The following is a 23,110-nucleotide window of genomic DNA, read 5'->3' on the forward strand; positions in this document are numbered from 1 at the left end:
TTATGAATTCAAAATAAAGTTTACATATAACTTTCGTTAAAACAAAGTTTACTTATATTAATTTAATAAAATTGAAAAACCTATGTATTTAATATATGTTTAAAATTTAAATATTTAAAATATTAATAGCAATATATAGCGCGTACTTGGCATATAGTACACCTTGGCTGTGTTTAGTTCAGCGCAAAGTTTAGATTTTGGTTAAAATTAAAGATGATAATAACTAATGTGTATATGATAGATTGATGTAATGAAAAATGACTAATCTTTGATTCAAAGTTTAGAATTATCGGCTGACCATCCAACCACCAAAATAATGCCACACCAGCATCGGGCTACAGTTTCAGAACGTCGCAATCAGCGCCTCGGATAAAAAAAAAAACCTTTCGGCGCTGCCGACCTTGTGAGCACACCCAAAACTCGAATATACAGTACGATATACACACGTCTCCCCCACCCACCCCAATCAATCATGCTAAGCTCAAACAACCGATCTGCAACTTTGCAGATTTGAAGATTCATCTCACCAAACAAGAACATGATGGAGTATTTTACATCAGAAACCAAACGCACAAGCAAAAGAGAGTCCAATAGTAACACAACACCCTATCTAAAGCAAAGAACATTACTACAGCTGGAAAAATTACTACTTCCTCCCTTCTATAATACTATGAAAGATTTTTGAGGGATGGCGAATCTGGACACACAGAATATTATTACAGCTGCAAGGGGCAACAAAAACACCCTGCTAGGCTGCTTCGTCGTCGTCCCGGGGACACACAGCTAGCTACATGACGGAGCAGGCGTTGGGGTTCTCGTCGCTGAAGGCAGCGGTGTAGCGGACCTCGGTGGAGGAGGCGCGGGCGAGCGGTGCGGCGGAGGGGTCGGACACCACGTTGCGCACGTACCCCGCGGGGGCCTTCTTGTCGTAGGCGCCCGGTGCGTAGGGGTGCGCCACCGTGTCGTACGGCACGTATGGCCATGGCTCCACCCGCTTCCCGGTCTTGTACGCCACGCGCCGCATCACCTTCCCGGCGTCCACGTACCCCGTCACCGTCACCTTGTTCTGCTTCGCCGTCACCTCCACCGAGCTCACCCCTGCGCACATGCACAGATTCGTCAATCATTTCCACAACAAAGAACAAAAGCTAAAGGAGCCCTTGTTTTGCTTTTCAGAGCGTGTGAAAGAAGAAGCAGCAGCAAAAATATGATTAAGCACCTTTCATGTCCTCAAGGGCCTTCTTGATCTTCCTTTCACAGCCTTCGCAGTCTATCCGCACCTTCATCTCCACTGTCTGAAACAAGAAGAGGATATAAGCATAAGTTTTTTCCACTCCAACAACACAACTGTCAACTAGTACTATCATGGTACAAATTCGACTGGAAGACAGATATACAGAGATCGACAGAAGAGGGAGATGCGATTAATGGATTAACATGTTCAGTATTACCTGGAATTGTTTCCTCTTCTTGAGGTGTCGGCGAGTCCTCGGCACGGAGCAGAACTCGGAGACAACGTCGACGATGCCCATCTCCTCAACAATCTCCAACCAAACTCCTCAGTCCTCACTAAAGAGACCAAAGAACTGCAGGTCTTTATCTGTATTACTGTACAGGCCAAGCAAAGTAGCAGAGGCTTCCTGAGCTGAAATGCAAGTGGATTGGATCCTGCGGTGTGTAGGTATCGCTCGCCTTCTGATATAAGGCCTCGCCGCAAACGGTGGCATCCACCGGTGCGTTGACACGTGGGCAGAGAGACTTTTCTGCTGGTGTGAACGGAGCGGAGCACATGAGAGGAAGCCGGTAGGAAGATGATATGGTCCGAGAGGCTCCGTTGGGTGTTGGGTGGGGCCCACACGTCGATACAAGTGCCACGTGGGAGGACTGCCTGCCGGCAGCATGGCCAGGTGGTGGTGATTGATGTGAGCGATATCTCTCCACCGCCACCGCTATTCAGGTCTTGGGACGATGCGATGCACCTGACCTGCCGGCCGACCTGACTGCCTGCCAAGGGATGGGGTTCATTGGGAGCGGGGATCGAACAAAAGAAATAGAACAAAAATATTTTCCTAATGATTAACCGTCCGTTTTATTTAAAAAATTTATAATTTTTTTCTAAAATTTAGTCATACATAAAATAATATATTTATGTTCTATTATGTAATAACAACAAAAAATACTAATCATATTATTTTTTAAAATAAGATGAATAGTGAAACATGATACGAAAACCCATAACAACACTTATTTAGGGATGGAGGTTATTGATGAAGCTCTCTCTCGTGGCCTGATCTTCTGGTCAGAGGATAATTCTTGTTTTGATCGAGTACAACATTTGCAATGTGGCTACCAACCAGAACAAGTCCAGAACGTCGTGCAATCGCTACACCACAAACGATGTCATACCAGGCATGACGCGTGGTTGATGATCTCAGCAATGCAAACGAGAGAACACTGCAGGAACAAGATAAGATGCAATCTAAATTACGAATAGGTGATGAAGCACGAAGAAATAGTTCTGATTAAAGTGGTAGATCTAATTGACCCGACAAATCAACACACCAACTATTGAGAGCTCTGAATCTATAGTCGCCGACTAATCAAGCGAGGATTAGAGACAAGGTGAATAGCACTTGGCAAAATTCAACTAAACAAAACCCAAATGTTCTAGAGGGTGCACATAGACACTTATAGAGAAAATAGATCTAGGGTTTAGTGTTAATTCGTGGAAGTGGAGGGAGATACTTCCGAGATGGGCCTAGTCTATTAATAGTCCCGGTTGCAATAAAAACTGGGACTAAAAATGATCTTTAGTCCCGGTTAAAAACACCACAGCTATTTTATGATCTTTAGTCCCGGTTGGTAACACCAACCGGGACTAAAATCATCTTTATTCCCGGTTCATCCCGTGTCAGTAGTCTGTCAGGGGGCCGAGGATCTTTAGTGGGACTAAAGATCATCTTTATAGTCCCGGTTAATAATACTAACCGGACTAAAAATTATATTGATCTTAAGTCCCGGTTAGTTTTACCAACTGGGACTAAAATTTAATATGTAGTATATAATCCCTATCTCTTATCCTCTCCTACACTTCACAAATCCCTTCCCCTTCCTCTTCACAGATCTAACTCCTCCTCCCCCTCCTCGCCTTCCTCCTCACCTCTCCTCCCCCTCACTTCCCATCCGGTGGCCGGCGGCGGCGGCCATGGCGGGCGGCGGCGGCTGGCGGGGCCGCGCCCGGCGGCGGCCATGGCGGGCGGCCAGAGGTGTCACGCGCGGCGGCGGTCGTGCCCTCTCGTCTGCCGGCCGGCCTCTTTTCTTTTTTTTTTTTGATAATTTGTGATTGATTGAGATGTATAATTTTGTGATTCATTGTATGGATATGAGATGTATAATCTGTGATGTATTTGATTTGTGTGTATTTTTTAGGATTTGTGATGTATTTGATTTGAGTGCACTTTTTTAAGGATTTGTGATGTATTTGATTTATGTTTATAATAACTTAAGAATTGGGATGTTATTTTGAATTGGGGATTTGGGGATTGATTTAGGGATATACATGGCACTAGATTCGGGAGAAAATATAGAGATTAAATCTGGACAAAAAGGGCACCATCTGAACTGACGCTACTCCAACACCAACCGGGACTAAAGATTCCTCTTTTTTTTCCCGGTTCGTAATCTTTAGTCCCGGGTATTTGAACCGGGACTAAAGATAGTGATCTTTAGTCCCGGATTCGTACTCCCGGTTGGAAAACCGGGACTATAGGGGGGTTACCAACCGGGAGTAAAAAGGCTTTCTCCACTAGTGATTAGAAGGCCCAAGACCCAAGTTAGGTTTCAGTAACAGCACTGCCTTGTTTTGACGATTCCTGTTAACTCGGAATGAATTTGGATACGAGACCGAATGCGTTTGAAAGGTAGAGAGATAAGCTTTCCATCAAGTTCAAGATCACCCAAATCGGAGATGGCATGAAGGCGCTAGGTCTGTTTGAATTCAGTGTTATCTCTGGAGGCCGAACTAAATTTCAAAACTCATTAGACTTTAATATTTTATGGATCCTCCGTTCATCCAATGCATTGTTTGACAATGTTTTATATTTCTCATGTTTGGTTGCATGTGTATACTTCATGATCACATGTTATCATCCGCATAAAGCGAAGACCTGAACCTGCAGTAGTTGCAATTGAGTTGGGACAGGAGGCCCACTGTTTCAGTTGCGGGTAATGTCTTACGCAAGGCCTCCATTGCGAGGATTAAAACCATAGGTGAAAGTGGATCACCCTATAGCTGTCTTGAACCTCTTGCATGGAAGATTCATCAGTAATTTTGGACGATCAGGTGAGCAAGAGAGATGAGATCCAGTTTCTCCATATATGGGCCAAAGCCAAAAGTTGTGAGATCTGTCAATAAATAAGTCCAACTCACTGAGGCCCTCTTTATTGAAGGTTAGGTTTATTGGTCTAGACTTTTAAATCAGTTTATTGACTTATATGATTTATAAGCCAGTGAATTTAATGTCCTAAGTTTAGTGATGGTATCATACATCTACCTCACATAAGCAAAAAAAAAAAAAAAAAGCTTCTCAAACCTAGCTTTTGGCTTAATAGTGTTAGAGTGGCTTATAGCTTCATAAAAGCCAAACAGAAAAGCTGCTTGTTTGTTTAGACTTAGACTTTTCGACTTATAAGTTGGCTTATAATTAAGCCTAAACAAAGAGGGCCTGAGTCCAGGGGCGGATCCAGGAAGAAAAAATTGTGGGGGGCTCAATTACATAGTTTCTTCACCTCTAGCCATCTAGAGACCTTTAATTTATCATTTATGGTGAAAAAATCGAAGAGGGTGCTCCGGGGGGTATCGATGGGTTTTGTGGGTGTAGGGGGGACTCGAGTCCCCCCTACACCCATGTTGGATCTGCCCCTGCCTAAGTCGAATGCTTTTGGGATATCTAATTTGAAGAGTATGGTTGGCTTATTGGTTTTATGCAACGTTGAACCAGATTTTGTACATATATGAAATTATCATGAATCGCTCATTTTCAAATAAAAGCACTGTTTGGTTTGGGGATGCCAAGTCTGTCAGTTTTGGGAGCAGCCTATTTGCCAAGAATTTTGTAACAATTCTTTCTAAGCTACTCCTCCGTCCCAAAAAAACCTCAACCTAAGAGAAGATGGCAGATTCATTGTCCTAGGAGGGGATGTACTCTCCTAGGTTAAGTTTTTTTGGGACGGAGGGAGTATGTACTAGACTGAATCTGACCGAAAGCAAACACTCCTCAATATGCAAGCATGGAAGTTTGTAGAATAAAATTTGGAAATATACTGTTCATTCATTTTATTTTTAGAAATATTCAGGATTCAAAATTTCTTAAAAAATATAACGTCAATCTCGCACAACCATTACGCGAAAGTGACGTGGCGTGACGTCACGGGTGGTATCGCACGAAAAAAGCGTGAGACCGTACGGTCTCGCGAAATGGAAGAGCGAGAACGAACGGTCTCGCTGAACCAATCAGCGATACCGGATTTCAAAATGATTAATTAGTGATTAATTAATTATTAATTAATCACTAATTATTATTATTAAATAGTTAATTACGTCATTAGTCACTAACCAAAGGAAGCATTGGTACGGTGTCGCTCTCTTTTCAGCGATACCGTTCGGTCTCGCTCGTTCTTTCCGCGAGAGCACGCGGTCTCGCTTTTTTACCGCACGATACCGCTCTCGACGTCACCTCATTTTCGCTCAATGATTGTGCGAGATCGACGGTATATTTTTTTTAAAAAAAGTTTACATCCCGAATATTCCTGAAATAAAATTGAATGAGCGGTATATTTTCAAATTTAATTCGAAGTTTGTATTCGTTCCTTTTCTTTCTATACATTAACAGCTACAGTAACACCATAACCATATAAGTAAGCTAGCTTGGTTTTAATTAATTGACAACACATGCTTCTAGATAAAAGGTGTACACTTGGATGCGTCATTTGATAGCACGAGTCAGGAACATGGCTATACATTCACCAGTTGCTGTAACTGCCTCGAGGTAACACTAATCCTTAATTTCCTATGGTTTCTGACCTACTGATCCTCTCTTACGTTCTTTCCTTTTCCTAGTTTACAACTACTGACCTATTTCTTCTAGTATACATGTACAATAGAAGAAATGTCTAGTGAAATATGTACAAACGGACCTAAATATATAGTTGCGGAGTTAGCTCTGTACAGTATTGCAAGCTAGAAAGCATGCATGGGTTGAGTACCTATACAAAATAAAAAAATATATATTATAGGTTAGAATGATAATTAATGACGACTATAATTTCATCAATACAGTAAGAACAAAAGTGTGCAATGTACATAATGATGCGTTACCTTGTTTCTCAAGCACATGGAGCCATGCATTGCTTGAGCCACGATGGTCTGAATGGCTAATGGTAATGGAGGTGGCATTTGTCGAGAAGAAACTGACCCGGCTGGACAATAAAAAATTGGTAGTGATGCATGTCACTTGAAGGGTGATCTTGGTGATCTATCTACTAGTCCATCTTTAGACTTTACAGGAGTACGGTCCTGGTTTGCCTCCTTCTCAGCCTCCTTCTGTGCTTTCTTCTTGTCAGCCTCAATCTGCTTTATGTTCTCCTCATGTGCTTTCCGAAATAACCCCACAAAGTTCAGAAGAGTAGACGTGACTGTATTTTTGTCGAATTCAAAATTAATGTGAGCAAGAGGAAAGAAGGATGCTGTTACTACTTAAAGTCTCCATTAACATTTGTTTTAGAGGAAAAATACTGTAGGAGAACCTCCTACAGTGTACATATAAATATATCGTATAAGATTTACAGTTACATATGTACATGATCAGAAAATTAATCAGAACATACGAACATTGATAGCTTTTTAATTTAAAAAGGTAAAAGAAAATGAATTTAGCACACATAATCAATCAGTTAACAGGAACTCTTGTTAATTTATACTAGTGCCGTGTTTAGTTTCAAAATATTTCTTGAAACTTCCAACTTTTCCATCACATCAAAACTTTCCTACACACATAAACTTCTAACTTTTTCGTCACATCGTTTCAATTTCAACCTAACTTTTAATTTTATCGTGAACTAAACACAGCCTAGATCTTTTTGCCGATCAGGGATTAGGTACGGTAAATTCATTGGTCCATTTTCTGTATGGGACCTAACGTGCTGCAGATGGCACCAGCCCATGAGCCCAGGTCCATTTACTAAGCCCTCGTTTAGTTTTCAACTTTTTCTTCAAACTTTCAACTTTTCCATCATATCAAAATTTTTCTACACATATAAACTTTCAATTTTTCTATCACATCGTTTCAATTTCAACCGAACTTTCAATTTTAACGTGAACTAACACTGTAACACACCCTAAGCCTTAGCTTTGTTCAGTACTTTAGACCTTCCCTCTGTTCCAGCATACTTTTATTAATTTAGATGATCGTGAACACAACAGGAGATTTACCTGGTCTTGAAAATTCTAGAACGAAAGAGCACCAACTTCCTAAATCCGACAATTCGTAAAATTCAAGTATTTATTAGATCTAATAATTTCTGTCAGACGTTTAATTATTGATTCTGTCTTTGAGCTAGTGAATGTCACATGTTTGGAAAAAACGATGCTCTCAAGCAGTGTTCACAAAACTGTAAAAATTAACTTGTTCTACCACAACTTGATGGAGAATTGGGAATCATCCAGAATTTCCAGATCGAATATTACCTTGTTCAAAAGGACATTTTGCAGGATCCTCTCCAAAATAATAGGCTAGTGCATCCGCACTTTTACCCTGTCACCGCTCAGTATGTTAAAAGGGGCTCGAATCCAAATGGAACAGTTTTGAAAGCTAGCTTGTTGGATCACGATGGCTTACTACTTCAGCATATAGTGCTGACAAGGACCTTACATCAGCTCCAGAAGCATCAGTGAACCCCTTCAAAGTCTAGATTGCAAAACCATCAGTAAATATATCTGTTTATTAAGATTCCATACGTAAAGAAACAGAAAGTAATTTACTTGACTCTCTATTACATCGTCAAGTAAATTACTTTCTGTTTCTTTACATATATATATATATATATACACATATATATATATATATATGACGCCGTTGACTTTTTAACGAACGTTTGACCATTCATCTTATTCAAAAATTTTGTGCGAATATAAAAAAAATTAAATCATGCTTAAAAAACATTTAATGATAAATTAAATCACATCAAAATAAATGATAATTATATAATTTTTTGAATAAAACGAATGGTCAAATGTATCTAAGAGTCATCTACGTCATATATTAAAAAACGGATGGAGTAGTAGCCATCTAAACTAAACACAGAGCATCCAAAAAGGTAGGGAATTAAATTATACCTTGCGGAAAACCTCAGAAACGGGCCCATCACTTTCTGAAGCAGCTAGTTCTTGTTCAACCTTCTGCAGCCCTTTCACAACTGCTTGCTGCTCCTCAGCCAATGCTTTCAGTTGCAACTGTTCAAAGCAACTCCAGAATGGGTACATCAAGTTGATCCCTTATCACCCATATTATTTAATATTATAGCTGACGTATTAGCTATACTGATTAATAGAGCCAAAGTTGATCGGCAAATTGCAGAAGTAGTACCACATCTAATGAATGATGGTCTCTCTATCTTGCAATATGCCAATGAAAAGCTCGTAACCTGACGTTATTGCTTTATGTCATTGAGCAAAGGAAAATTTTGCTACAGGACACTGCTTATGTGTGGTTTTAGCCCTAGTACACTGCCAAACTCACTTTTAGAGAAAAACACTCCTTAAACATGGTAATTTGCCAGTAGACACCGCGCCGATTAAAATAATAATTTCTGGTTGAAGAGGAGAGAGACATTGCGTGAAATGTCGCAAATGCTCTTGGGCCCACATGTCAGCTCTATCTCCTATCTCTCTTCTCTTCCTGCCCACATGTCGCTCCTCGCTGGCCGCCGGCCATGCCCGCGTAGACACTGCTTGGGAGGCAGTGGCGAGCAGCAGTAGCACCTCGGCCCTCCGGCAGCCCATCAGCCGCAGCGCGCGGTGGAGCAGCTGCAGCCGCTCCTTCTCCCCGCCGCCTCGCCACACCCACCCCCTACCCCTGCCCTTCCTCCCACCGCCGGCCGACGCAAGCGAGCCATAGCTCCCGCACCACATCCCCAGTGTCGACGCTGAGCCACTCATGGCCACTGCCGCAGCCGCCGCTGCCGCCCTTCTCTCATCCCAATCGCCGAATCACGATGCCGCAATCCCCCCTCCCCCCACAAACACGCGTGTGATGGTCAGAGGCAAGGGCAGATTGGGGGAGGCGACTGCACACAACGCCGGCGAAATATACCCGGCGGTGGAACGACTGATTTTGCTAGCGGCAAGCTCGGTAGCAGAGAGTGGTGGATGGGCATGAAGGCCGAGTAGGTTGAGCTCGTCGAGGTCAGCGTAATGCAGCGACGCGACTGACTCGATGGCGCCGGGGATGCCGGTGACGCAGAGAGCATTCAGCTTCCCCTCGGTGAGCATGGAGACAACCACTGCGGCCGATCGGCGGGCGCCCTTCTCCAACGAGTTATTCCAGATGAACATCTCGATGAGCCGCTCGATGTCACGTCGATGGTGACGAGTTCAACGACTGCCTCCACCGCTATCTGCGCGGGCATGGCCGGCGGCCGGCGGGGAGCGACATGTGGGCTGGAAGAGGAGAAGAGAGATAGGAGATAGAGCTGACATGTGGGCCCAAGGGCATTTTTGACATTTTACGCGTTTTCTCTCTCCTCTTCAACCGGAAATTATTATTTTAATCGGCGCGGTATCCACTAGCAAATTACCATGTTTATGAAGTGTTTTCCCTCAAAAGTGAGTTTGGGCAGTGTCCTAGAGCTAAAACCACACATAAGCAGTGTCATGTAGCAAAATTTGCCTTGAGCAATTAACAGTCTTAAGATAAATTTCCATAAAAACTAATTATATTGCTTTGGTGAAGCGAACGAGTTTAACAATGAATACATGGAGCTCTTTGGTTGTTCCACTGATAAATTTCTATTCCGGTATCTAGGTATCCCTATTCACTATAGGAGATTAAGAAATGCCGATTGTAAAGATGTGATAAAATGCTTTGAAAAACGTCAAAGTAGTTGGAAAGGAAAACTCCTGTCCACCGGAGGATGGCTAACATTGATTAATTCAGTGCTAAGTAGCCTCCCGAGATATATGATGTCTTTCTTTGCCATACCAAAGGGGATACTTACAAAGCTTAAGTATTTTCGCTCCAGGTTTACTGGAAATGTGGTGGTCAGAGAAAAAAAGTGCCTCCCCAAGGAACAAGGGGGGGGGGGGGTGTTGGGAATTCATGTTTTGGACATTAAGAATGTGGCTCTACTTAGTAAGTGCTTATTCAAGTTGCTCTCCACGGAAGGGGTTTGACAACAGTTGATATGTAATAAGTATGTAGGTGATAAACCTCTTTCTCAAGCTTAGTGGAAGGCCAGGGACTTATACTTTTGGTCCACCCCCATGAAGGAGAAATGGGATTTTCTCTGGTTTGGATCCTTTATATAGCTCCCAAATCAGGTTATGAGAGACAAATGGTTGGGCAATTCAACCTTAAAAGAACAGTATCCTTGCCTTCAAAACATAGTTAAGCATAAGCCGGCTACTGTTGCACAAGTCTTAGAAACTAATCATTCCCTTTCATGGAGAAGGGACCTTATAGGATCAAAATAGGTGGCTTGGAATAATTTATTATGAGTAAAATGCACGGGTGGTCCTTAAACTTGTATTTATTATCATGTATTTATTATCATGTATCACTGATTTTCAATTAACTCAGGAGCAAGACGAGTTTCGTTAGAACTTAACCTCAAATGGGGAGTTCTCGGTGCAGTCTCATTACCTAGCTCTAATTCACATCAATGTTCTTAATATTAATAAACATCTTTGGAAACTAAAGATACCCTTAAAAGTTATGATTTTTCTTTGGTATTTTCATTGTGGAGTGGTGTTAACGACGGATAATTTGACAAAAGGAAACTGGCAAAGCAATAAGAACAGTTGTTTTTGTCACAATGATGTGACAATTAGACATCTTTTTTTTTGATTTTGCCCATTCTGTTTGGTCCAAGTAACATTTGGACTTCCTCCACTGCATAGTGTAGCTCATATGTTTGGGAGCTGCCTTGCTGGAATTCATAATAATTTAAAAGCACATGTCCTGTTAAGAGCATTTGCTACTTGTTGGTTGCTTTGGCTATGCAGGAATAATGTATATTTTGATTAAAAAAAATCATAACTTCACTATTACAGGTTATATATTGTCTTATCCATTGGCTTCGTACATGGGCTATCCTACAGAAGCCTGATCCGCGGGATATGGTGGTTGCGGCATGTCTACATTTGGAGAAGGTGGTCAAGGAGTTCTTTACCCAGGTATATGGGTGGAGATCTAGTCTTAGGATTGGTGGCTCTTAATACTTTGTGCATTTAGAGGATATATTTAAGGAGTTGTTCATGGGTGACGATTTATTCTTTCGATCGATGGTCCTTTCTACTCCATGATATTCTCCATTTTTTGTTTGTTGAGTGTGGTCGTGTGTATCTTAGTTATGCAGAGGCACCGTGATGCAATTGATTGGGTTCAATACAAACTTCCATTTTCTAAACAATGTCTAATTTTTTTTATCAACACAAGTCCTTTGGATGCTCTCGTCAGATCGACATACACACCTTAGAAGCAGCTTCTAGGTTGACAAATTCCTCATAAAAATCCAGTAAATGTGGTGATTTGTCCGCAAGGCCCTGATAAACACTTAAACCAACCATCGAGTTAATAAGAATTAAAGCTTATTATAGAAGCAAACTTAGAATTTTATGAGAGGAGCAAAATAAGCAGTATGATGACAAGTTAAACATGACAAAGAAATTAGCTAGTCAGTTGGCCTTTCAAATTGAGTAAATATCACAAAACTAGCGATATTTTAACTAAGGCTGCCTTTAACTAAACTATCGCAAAACTACAGATTCAAAAATGTATATGACGAAATTACAGATTTAGTGCCAAATTTTTCATAGAACTACAGATTTATAGCATTGTATCACAAAACTACTGATTTAGTGATGAAGTTATCAAAGAACTACATGTTTTAGAGTTAATATACATAGCACTATTGAGTTAATGTACATAGCACTATTGAGGTATATTAATCATGAAGAGTGCCTTGTATGTAATTACAAGACACTCTTTTGGTGAAATGTGGTGAAAAGCAAAATATCACAATTACATTCTTTTCTAATCCTACGAGCATAATATATCTTTACTCCTTTGAATATTCCTTGTGGTGATGGTGGTGGCCACCACCACTGATATTTGGGCCCCACATAATTAGTATAGACAAATTTATTATTTTGGGATCAACATTATCTTTCATACTCATGCTTGATTTTATATGAACAACTAGTGTATGACAGCTATATATCTCCATACCTTACAAAGAAAGTGCATTAGTGTCATTCTACTGTTGTTTGCACGAGTGTCTGTAAGTTTTAATAGGCTGTCCAAGCGAAAACCAAGAGCCTGGCCTGCAACAAGATAAGGAAAAATTAAATATCTTTTCTTCCTCAACAATGAATACGAGGTATAGGAAAGCTAAAATTAGTGACCCACAGATCTTGAACATACAGTACTTAAATTGACATTCAAACAACTTCAATCTATAGCCTGAATTGTTTTACATTGTTGCACCTAGAGAAACAACTTATTTTTGTTGATAATAGTGGAAAGGATAAATGTAATTATATATACAGTGAAGTTGTCACAGGGCATTTCTCCCTCCTAGTCCTAATGAAGAGGGAGCTTAGAAACTATCCAGGAAATTTCAACTGCAAAATGATTTTAAGCTAAACATATTTGCATGAAAGTTTATTTGAAAGATTTTATAGCTCGTCAATAGACGCAGTGAATTACCTCTTGGTGTTCCCTGATTTAATTTATTTCCTAGAAACAGAATTTTCTCCATGATCACCTTTAACTTCTCAGAGCCTCTGAGCTGATTGACATATTGGAAATGAGCTCTCACGTGATAAACATTAATACTTATTAATCCAAAGGAGGTGTATTAAAACATATTTACCTCCTCACAAGCGGATGACACAGTCAGCAAATTCTTTCTAACATCCCTAATCTAAGAGGGAAATGAAAAGGGGGATAGTGAAAATCTATGGACATTTCAAATACGGAGATAATAACTCAAAATTTCAACAGTGTATGACCTGTGATTGAAATTGAATCTTGAAAGCAAATATCCTAAACTTAGATTCAACCCTCGGCACCTTCATAAGCTCTAGAAAAAACTGCAGACGGAGGAGATGAATAGGAATGTACAAAATATAATTTGTCAGTTATAACCTCAATAGTTCTGATCAAATATAAGTGAAAACAAATCAATATATAACAAAAGAAGAGTCCAAACATGCATGAAGGTTTACCTGCTCACACTTTCCAAGAGTTTCCTTGTCTCCAGTGTAGTTCTGATAGGAAAAAGTGCAAATACTTTACTTTTGCAAGATATTCAGAGAAGAGAAAAATTAAAGATTACAGAAGGAGTGCAAGGAAATATAAGCTTTAATTTTAAAACAACCTTTAGAAGTTCCATCTCCTCTTTTGTTGGGCAAAATTTTATGAGATTTTCCAGTTGATCAGCGTCTAGAACTGAATCATCCAAAGCTAGAGCAGCACTCTGTTACAAGTAGAGAAAGTAGATATAGAATGGATGAAGCACCTTAAGCCTTACCGGTAGCCATTTAAAAAATGGGAGTAACTTTTGAGTAAATGTCCACTAAAAATCTGAATGATTCTTAAGAATGAAGTAGCTACTAAATGTCATGAACTGAGTTTCATCAAACGGAGGTGATCCTTGGTCTAAAATGCAAATGGTTTCAGGGTATACAATTCAGCTCCAGGAAAATGGACTAAATATGGTGTATTAATATCAAGATGGAATGTGATTGAAACATTCCTATAAGCATTAGCTGAACCAGATGGAAAACATGTTAAATATGTGATCCAAATCTTAGGCCGACAAAATATTCAGACTAGTTTCCTAGTAGGTCATCACGTCTTTCCCTATTGTGTGTCTTTCCGTTTATCCCTTATATATACTCTTGTAAGCCGTATAGGAAGTGGCGACGATCCCATTGTTATTCCTTTATGTTTGAATCAACTTCTCAATTATGACCATTGTCGGTCGGCACCCATGGTATTTTCCTATAAGGGTTTTCCACGTAAAAATTCGTGTCTCCATTGTAGATCTATTTTCATAAAAATTTCGAAACCAAATCCAAATCCTTGAAGTGCATGCAGATTGACTTGAAAATATTCAACATAAATCATTGCGACTATACTTGTGGATTTGGAGTTGCTACCCTGTTTTTAAAGAAACTATCTCAAACTAGTTCGAGTGTTTGGCCTTCACTGATTGGTAGTGTTGCAGAAGTTAATCGATATAGTGAAACGATGACTAACCTTCCTGATTGCTGCAACCATTGATCAACTTTGACATTCCAGAGATAACACAGGAACACATGATATTTAGTAATGTAGTTTAGCTGAAGCCTACATATCCGATGCAATTGTTGGGTTTAGTCCTACATTGATAATTGATGATGGGGGATCATGGCTTAACATGTGGAGGTTATACTCACCCATCAAACCATCTTTTGGTTTGTTTAGATCTAGGATCTGAAGTTGTGGCTTTAGTTGGACCTGTGGTGAAGCAGGCCCAATGTAACTTATGAGACCGACGGTTGGTGAGCTGGACCGAGCACTCTCGCAAGTGGTATCAGAGCTCAGGTTTGGAAATCCGAAACAATTTCCATGAGTCGCATGGTAGAAGAGCCCTATAACAAGTCTCTCGGGTCGCATGGGCTCTAATGTGATGTGACAGGGAAATTATCGTGTTTGAGATTACTGGGTTTATTCTCTCATCGAAAATTAATGGTGGGGTAGCACGACCATCATACTAGTCTTTTGAATTGTGTAGGCCAAAGACCTAAAGTTGTGGCTCCAGTTGGGTCTTTGGTGGAGAAGGCCCAATGTAACATACTAGCCCATGGTTGGTGGGTCTGGCAGCTGCAATGTTTTGAATTGTGTAGGCCCAAGATCTAAAGTATGTGAAGCTAGCTTCACATGAAATTTTGATTGTGTCGATAAAATGTCTTCTACATCCTACTTGGCAAAAGGAAACCCAAAAAATTCTCAATATTTGTTAGTAGGGAATTCCACTTTAGTGGCCGAGGAGAATTGTAATTTTGTGCTTCCCACTTAATTTATCACTTAAATGCAGGCTGACACCCTACTTTCCAGTGGAAGAACCCAATCACCAAAAACAAAACTTTCATAAACTCTGTTGATGATTTATTTTGGTCAGCTACCTAATCTTCAGATTGTAAGCAAATCTGGTTAAAAACAAGCTATGTTGGATGTTGTCACAATGCAAAGGTCTAATGTGTGCAATTCCCAAACAACAAAATAATAGCCCACATATGCAAAACTGGTTAAAAGCGAGCTATATTGGATGTTGTATCAGTTCTATGCCAAGGAAATAATATAGCGCACGATAGATATTCAATCACTATAGTAGTCATATTAGTCCCTTCGTTCCAATATAGTAAGTTATGTAGTTTTGTCCAAAGTCAAACTTCTTGAACTTCGATATAGTTTATATAAAAGTACATCAACATCTACAACATCAAATTAGTTCCATTAATTCCACCATGAAATAGCTCTTAATAGTGCATTTATTTGTTATTTTAGATGCTGGTGCATTTTCCTATAAACTCGGTCGTAGTTAGAGAAGTTTGATTCAGGTTAGAGCTAAAACTAATATGGTACTGAAGGAGTATTAGCAAGGAACAAAGACATTTAATGACCTTGCCCTTTTGTCCAACTATTGTGCATCAATAAAGGCAAAAAAGAAATAGCAGGGTGCTTACCATCATATCAGGTAGTGGCATTTTGATCTTAGTTAACATGATCTCTGTGTTATTGGCTCGTCTTAAATCAATCTGTAGATTTCAAAGACACCAAGGTAACTCTTAGAAAACACAAGTGATACCAGTAATTAATGAAGGGCAGATTTTATTGTCACAGAGAAGCTAATGAATACCATGAAATATCAATATATGAACTAAAGATACAATCTCGGTACAAAAAGCCATCAACACATTTTCAAAAGTGAATATGATAATGAGGTTTTTCCGCAACTATATAGAAAACTTGTCTTCTAAAATGAAAGTAATTATTAATTTTGTGCGCATTACACTTGCATGGAATCAAGTAATTCATTATCATAGCAGTAGATTAAACAAAAGTACTGGGAATATTTTCTGTTTAGCATAGTAATGTGTTAGAGTAAGTTACCAGATGAACTTTGTCAGGTTTTGATCCAAGAGATTTGCTAGCTCCATCTGATTTTGAACCACCTTTTGTCTTTGGAGCAATAGCAAAAAGAGACTCCAATTCTTTCACATCAAATTCAGAATGGCTACATACATGATACTACCAGTTAGTAAAATTTTATTAAAAAAATGATACGAGAAATAAATTGAAATAGCAGCGGGTTTGCACTACAGTATTTTTTGTTGTAACTATGGTGAAAGAGGTAGAGAAGTTATATTTTCTAGTAATCAAAAAGCTAAAAAACAAGAGGGTACCTATTAGCATCTGCTTGCTTTTGTATTTCTGCCCATAAACTCCCTTGCATTGCTCTTGTTACTTTAACCCAATGTAGTGGTTTTAGAGTTGACCTTCTTGCTGTGGCAGCTGAGTTCAGCCCCAAGGAACGAGTAAGTCCATGTCCTACTACACCTTTGCCACCAGGTGGAGCAGGCAAACCCCTTCCACCAGGGGGTGGAGGAGGACCACCAGGCACACCAGGAGGCATTGGAGGAGCAGGTGCACCCGGAGGGGTAGGGGGGCCACCTACCCCACCATGTCCTCTAGGGGGTGGAGGTGGTGGTGCAACCCCTCCATGTGCATTGGGAGGTGGAGTTCCACCTCGAAATCCAGCTGGAGGTGGTGGAGCTGGAGGCCCTCCTAGCCCTCCAACAGGAGGTGGAGGAGGAACTCCTCCGATTCCTTCAGGTAAAGGAGGTGCTGGTGGAGCTTGATGCCCACCTAGCCCTCCAATAGGAGGTGGAGGAGGAACTCCTGTGATTCCTCCAGGTGGAGGAGGAGGTGGTGGAGCCCCTGCACCAATGCTAGGAGGAGGTGGAGCCACTCCATAATCTCCCAGAGTTGGTGGCAGAGGTGGTGGCAGAGGTGGAATGCCACCTTGAATTCCTACTGATGTATTTTCTCTCTGAGGAGGAGGTGGTGATGGTGGCGATGGAGCTCCTCCAACTTCTCCTGGAAGATAATGTGGCCTTTCTGGAGGATGATGTGGACACCGTTTCCAGTCAAGATGAGATAATGGTGGCAATTGAGGACCAGCATCAATCAATTCAGTAGAAGTTGTAGCTAAAATTCCGTGGCTACCTTCTGGGGGTGGTGGTGGTAGAGGAATTCTAGTATATTTTTTTTCATGATCTTCATAAAAGGAACAAGGTGATGTCGTTAAATCTTTACTAAAAGTAGAATGATGTTCTCCAAAGGGAGGTGGTGGTGGTGGTGCAGGTACTACAACATGCCTGGTATGAGAAGGAATAACACATTCATGTACTTTATGTAGAAGTGGTGGTGGTGGTGATGGAAGAGGAGATGTAGTTGCATATTTTGTAGGAAAAGATGGACAATCAGGGGATTGAGGTGGAGATGGAATTGGCAAACATTCTTTTGGGAGAGGTGGAGGAGGGGGAGGTAATATTTTTGAATGTTCTCTTAGGGAGGATGTGATTGGAGATAAACATGAAGTTTCTAGAAGTCCTCTAGGTGGTGGTGGTGGAGGAGGAGGTGCGGTTTTTATATGGGATAGTTGAGGTAAAGCTGTAAATGATGTTGAGGTTGAAGGTAAAGCTGATGGAAAAGACAATGGTATTGAGGGTGGGGGTGAGGGTGGTGATTGAGGTATCAATGATGGAATCAAAAACATTTCACACCCCACAAGGAATTTTTCTGTTGAAATTTGTACACACTTACCACAAAGAGGAGGTGGAGGTGGTGGAATTGGAATGCCTCCATTTTCTTTACAATGCAATAGCTCATCCTTGCATGCTTCCAAAGGAATGGATAATGTTGGTTGATTCAAAATTGTTTCCATGGGTACTTCCTCGACATAATTTGAACTTGAAGGACCATTTGTTATAGCAATACATGAGGAATCTGCATGCAACGATGTAGATACCGAGGGAGAGAGAATTGGAGTCTTATATTCAATACTCATGGATATATGTTGATATGTATATTCAGAATATCTCGATGAAGATAACTCAATGACTGTTTGGGTTGATGCCACCTCACATTCTTCATGTCTTCGAAGAGAGGGATATTGTTGTTCTACTGACATTGCTAGTTCATTGTGTGGAAAACCTGAAGACTTTGAATGTATTAGTGGTATTGAATCACTATCCTTGTCTAGAATTGACAACTTTGTTTTACACTGTGATGCACGTGGTGGTGGTGGTGGTGGTGGTGGTGTGCCATGTTGAGGTATTTTCGAAGATAAAGAATTTGATACCATCACGGAAAGTTTTGTATCTTCACTGTTAGTTCGAATATCCTTACTATATTGTATATTTGGTATGCATGCTTCTCTGGTATTTGTAAAATTAAAGGCTACTTTGGAGAACTCTAATGTGTTTATACCTTTTTGTGGTAAACTTAGAGAAACATCATGTGAGTTGAGAATACTTTGTCCATAAGAACTAGAGGGGCAAGGACCTTCAACTCTTCCTTGTTCATATTCGGAGATTTGGGTGCGTGAATTATTTTGAGTGCAAAGAACATGTGGTGATGGTGGCGGTGGTGGGAATGGAGGGTGATGGGCATACTTGTTGGAAGGAGACAAAGGGAGAAAAGATAGAGTACATGGATATATATCATTTTCCTTTGTCTTTGCTAGCCGAAGCTGCCAAGGTGGTATTAATGAGGGAGGATCAAGGTTAAAATGTTGTTGATGTTTTTCATGAAAAGTTGGAGAAGGAGGGGAGATATCTAGATATTCTTCAAATGAAGATTGAGATAGAGATGAAACAGTTCTAAGTGGTCGTAGAGAGGGGTGTACTAGCGATGATACTTTTGATGTTCCAAGTGATGTACATGGTATGTTTGGTGGTGGTCTGTAAGATGAAGCAAAATCATCTCTTCCACTTGAACAAGGAATTGAGTGTTGATTCGATTTTTTTTGTAGTGGAGATAGAAATGACAAATCTGTAGATGTTGTACGAAGCAGATTACGCCTAGGGGATAATGGAGAAAAAATACTAGATGTTGACAAAGAAATAAAAGATTTTCTCTTGAGTTCCAGTTGAGTTGATTCATTTGCATTTGTACTTGTGTTGGCACAAGTTGGATCCCCATTAGCTTGAAAACTAGATCCTTGAGGTTGCAAGTTTAGTGAAGACAGATTAGAGGGCTGACCATATGAATTTGATATCGAAGCCTCCATTCCCTTCATTTGCTCTTCAACACAATTAGTATTTGAAACATTAAGTAGATCAATCTTTTGCAGGGGAGAATTTAAATCATGATAAGTGCCCGTGCTATCCAAATGAGGTTTCACTGATAATAGAAGTCCCACCCTAGCATTCTCCTTTGTGGAATCAGGTACTACACCAATTGTGGAACCGATAATAGATTTTTCTTTCTTCCTATTCTTTTCTGGTTTGATCATTATGCTATTGCCATAGTAAATGCATTCTTCGACTAGATTATCCCCTTCATTCTGTTTTAGAGTAACCAGAACTTCTTCCTCATTGTTAGCCTCTGCATGTGTAATGGTTTCAGAATTGTGGACCACATCACTTAACTCTGTTCCTATTGTATCTACCTCTATTACTGGTTTTGAAGTTGTGACCTCAGATATTATGACCTCTTTGATCATTTGTATATCCTTTAGACTATTAGTTTCTGATATAATGACCTCCTTTACCAACACATTTTCTATCCCCGAGTCTTCATTGGAATTCGTCAATATTTCCTTGTTGGAATTGTTCTTTTCTACTATGCAGCCATCCACTTTACCTCCATAACAACTTGAATTCATAGTATCTCTATCTCCATCAGTTGTATTTGCTGAACTTGACCTCACTACTCTAGTTATGTTGTTCTGTATAATATCTCCTTCAGCAGATGTACATTTTTCATCTGACTTTTCTAGTGACAAAACCATGCCATCAATTTTATTTTTTTGAGATCCACCAAGACCAATCTCCATGTCAAAATGGGAAAAGGGTGCAGTTTTCATTAGTTCAGCACGTGGAGAACACTCTGTGGAAGCTATAGAAGGGATTTCAGCATCCCTCTGCCCCTCTTGTGAGTCAAGATTGCTGAAAATTTCTACTGCTTCAAAGAACACGTCGGTAGAGCCAACTTCCACCTCGTCATCATAGTCAGATGCAACTTCTGTGGATGCATCAGACTCACCATCAAACTCTGAAAAGAGTACCTGGTTCAGGCATGCACTTTCATTTACATTTTATTATGTTGAAAATAGTATTTCACATGTATGCAAGAAAAATTATAGCCTACCTCTGCCTTGAATTTTTTTGTGAACCGTTGTTCAGCATCCCATGACACATCAATGTTTTCAAAGTTCAACGGTAGAATGTGAGATTGGATAAAATATGTATTGAACATCACCCGAAACATCAACCTTTCATCTTCTAGGCTATCATCAATATGCAAGCATTCAAGGACAACATCTCCTTGCACGCAGGATCCAACATTTAACTTCACTGATATATTGTCTGCCTGCTACAACAGTTAAAGAATAACTAAAACAAATAGAACAACAATTGAGATAAACTGCGATTAGTGTTACCTGTTTGTAACGCCTAGCGTGTTTCCTAGGCTTTGATGGTGGCAACATAACATTGCATCTTTTATCAACAGTTAGAAAATCCTGCCCATATACACGAACTATTGGCCTACAACCACCTACACCATCAAAATTGGGTACTTCCCTAAGAATTACACAATCCAAAGTAAAAGGAATTGGTTGTATAGGCCATTCAAGCTCATCATCCATTTTGCATATGTACTGTAGATACCGAAGATGGGAAGGTTGTGGATTTAGTGTTGTTAACATCTGAAGAAGTTCCTTTGGCGCTTGCTTATAAACCATGACTAGAGTTCTTTCTTCCCCATTATACTGCTTCATATACAGAAGGAGACCTGCAAGCATAAATGCCAAAACCGGCCAACCGCCTTTCTCACAATGCATGAGTAGAAAGTTTTGCTGCCCTTCCAGCATAAGCCACCTCTCGCTCAACCTTAGGAAGTGGAGGACCATCTCCAAAGGAAGCAATGGGCATCCTAGGTACTGGCAGGGATAGTCTTTAACTGTGATACCGTAAAGGGAGAACAAGCCTGAAACCAGACTTTTTCCTTCATCTCTGAAGTTAAATACCATCAATGAAGAATCTACAAACTGCTCACGAAGTTGCAAAACAATGTTGTCCAGATAATTCTTGTATTCAAATTGTTCCATGGTTTCTGTAGAGAAGCAACAGTCGAATACTGCAAGCATAAATATTTCAATCAATTTCTCTTCAAGTCAAATTGGATTCTAGAAGGCATCTTAGCTAACATTTTAGTAACACTGCAGAATGTTAGCAAGCTACTTTTCCCCTGGAAAAGAAACATTAGCAAGCTACTCCCTCCTTACCAAAATATAATAGCTTCTAGCATTAAAAAATATCTCAAAATATAGCAACTTGTACACTTGCTTCCTCTTCTCAACCAATCAGAGACATTTCTCAATTAATTTCAGCACCTACTTTCCCTTGTCAACCAATCATAATTTTTTTGCTATTTATTTCTACATACTTTCTTAATACTTGTGCCGAATTCCAGACGTTCTTGTATTTAAGAATGGATGTAATATCTGTGAAGCTATCACATAAGGAAGTAGTTGTTTTATTTACATAATTAATTCAGAGAAAAAACCGATATGCATTTCGTAGACTTTTCAACAACATATTAAAAACCTATATAATCCATGAAATTGTATTATCTAGGTTGATAAGTAATATTACCGTATCTATTAATTGAGTGAATGTACAAAGCAGCCCCATTTCCAAAGCTAGAATCAATGACACATTACACAATTCCACCAATTCCACGCAACCTAACCCTTCCATGTTGCTGCAGCGTTTCCCCAGATCCTCCTCAGCATTTGAAAAGCAACAACATTGCAGGAGGAAGAAGAAGCATGGGTTTACCATAGATGCGGTCGGCGATCTCGAGGAGTCGATCCGGTGGTTTCCTATAGAATAGCCTCCGCAACAGCGCCATGCCCTCCCTGCCGTTGCCGCCGCCGTCTCTGGCGGCCAAGCCTATGACCGGCACCCTTCCTTCCTTCTTCTAGGAACAACCTCCATGCGCAGCACAATGCCACCAACCAACACACTTTCGTAGCAAATCTGTCTTTGCAAGAGATCAAACTCCACCCCAATGCGCCGATGGAATTTGGCGGAAAGAATTTCGCTTCCGCTTCTGACTCGAATTTTTTGATGGATTATTATTTTTTTTACGATAATGCTTCCATCTGGACGTTGGATGCAAGCAAAAAAATCGGACCCCGTGTCTACCATGCAAAACCAACACCACCCATCTGCAAGTTTGCATGCAAGCTCATTTGGTCGCCCGCGCCTCCCATGCAAAACCAACGTTTTCGTCCACTGCAAGTCTGCATGCAAGCATGCACGCATTTAACAAGGAGAAGGCTCCAGACCAAACACACGAGCCTCAAATGATGTTTTCCCTAAACTATGTATCTTTATTTAAGATCTGATTTCACCATTGTATTTATTGAAGATAAATCATTAAAAAATGATCTCCTATGATTATCTTTTGAGGAATATAAATGTTTCAACGTTAAAATTCGATGTTTCATGCGTGAGAGCGATGTGTTTCACGTGTTTTATTTTTTATGT

The 23,110-nt window shown here is 40.2% G+C and overlaps 2 protein-coding genes across 2 annotated transcripts; both read right to left on the reverse strand.

Moving 5' to 3' along the window:
* Positions 1 to 476: 476 nt before the first annotated feature.
* On the reverse strand, positions 477 to 1,688 carry LOC127771826 (heavy metal-associated isoprenylated plant protein 27-like). Its single transcript, XM_052297765.1, has 3 exons — positions 1,452 to 1,688; positions 1,220 to 1,295; positions 477 to 1,098 (listed from the first exon to the last, which is right to left on the reverse strand). Exons 1-3 carry the CDS (start codon positions 1,530 to 1,532, stop codon positions 788 to 790), a joined length of 468 nt encoding a protein of 155 aa, XP_052153725.1. The 5' UTR covers positions 1,533 to 1,688; the 3' UTR covers positions 477 to 787.
* A 4,145-nt stretch (positions 1,689 to 5,833) lies between these two features.
* On the reverse strand, positions 5,834 to 22,662 carry LOC127771825 (formin-like protein 12). Its single transcript, XM_052297764.1, has 18 exons — positions 22,397 to 22,662; positions 20,995 to 21,692; positions 20,703 to 20,924; positions 16,730 to 20,619; positions 16,437 to 16,560; positions 16,010 to 16,081; positions 13,657 to 13,755; positions 13,505 to 13,546; positions 13,289 to 13,369; positions 13,150 to 13,200; positions 12,984 to 13,065; positions 12,504 to 12,598; positions 11,747 to 11,818; positions 8,393 to 8,509; positions 7,896 to 7,964; positions 7,745 to 7,811; positions 6,377 to 6,693; positions 5,834 to 6,264 (listed from the first exon to the last, which is right to left on the reverse strand). Exons 1-17 carry the CDS (start codon positions 22,467 to 22,469, stop codon positions 6,509 to 6,511), a joined length of 6,039 nt encoding a protein of 2,012 aa, XP_052153724.1. The 5' UTR covers positions 22,470 to 22,662; the 3' UTR covers positions 5,834 to 6,264; positions 6,377 to 6,508.
* Between the last annotated feature and the right edge of the window lie 448 nt (positions 22,663 to 23,110).

Source organism: Oryza glaberrima, chromosome 4, assembly GCF_000147395.1.
Source record: "Oryza glaberrima chromosome 4, OglaRS2, whole genome shotgun sequence".
NCBI lineage: Eukaryota > Viridiplantae > Streptophyta > Magnoliopsida > Poales > Poaceae > Oryza > Oryza glaberrima.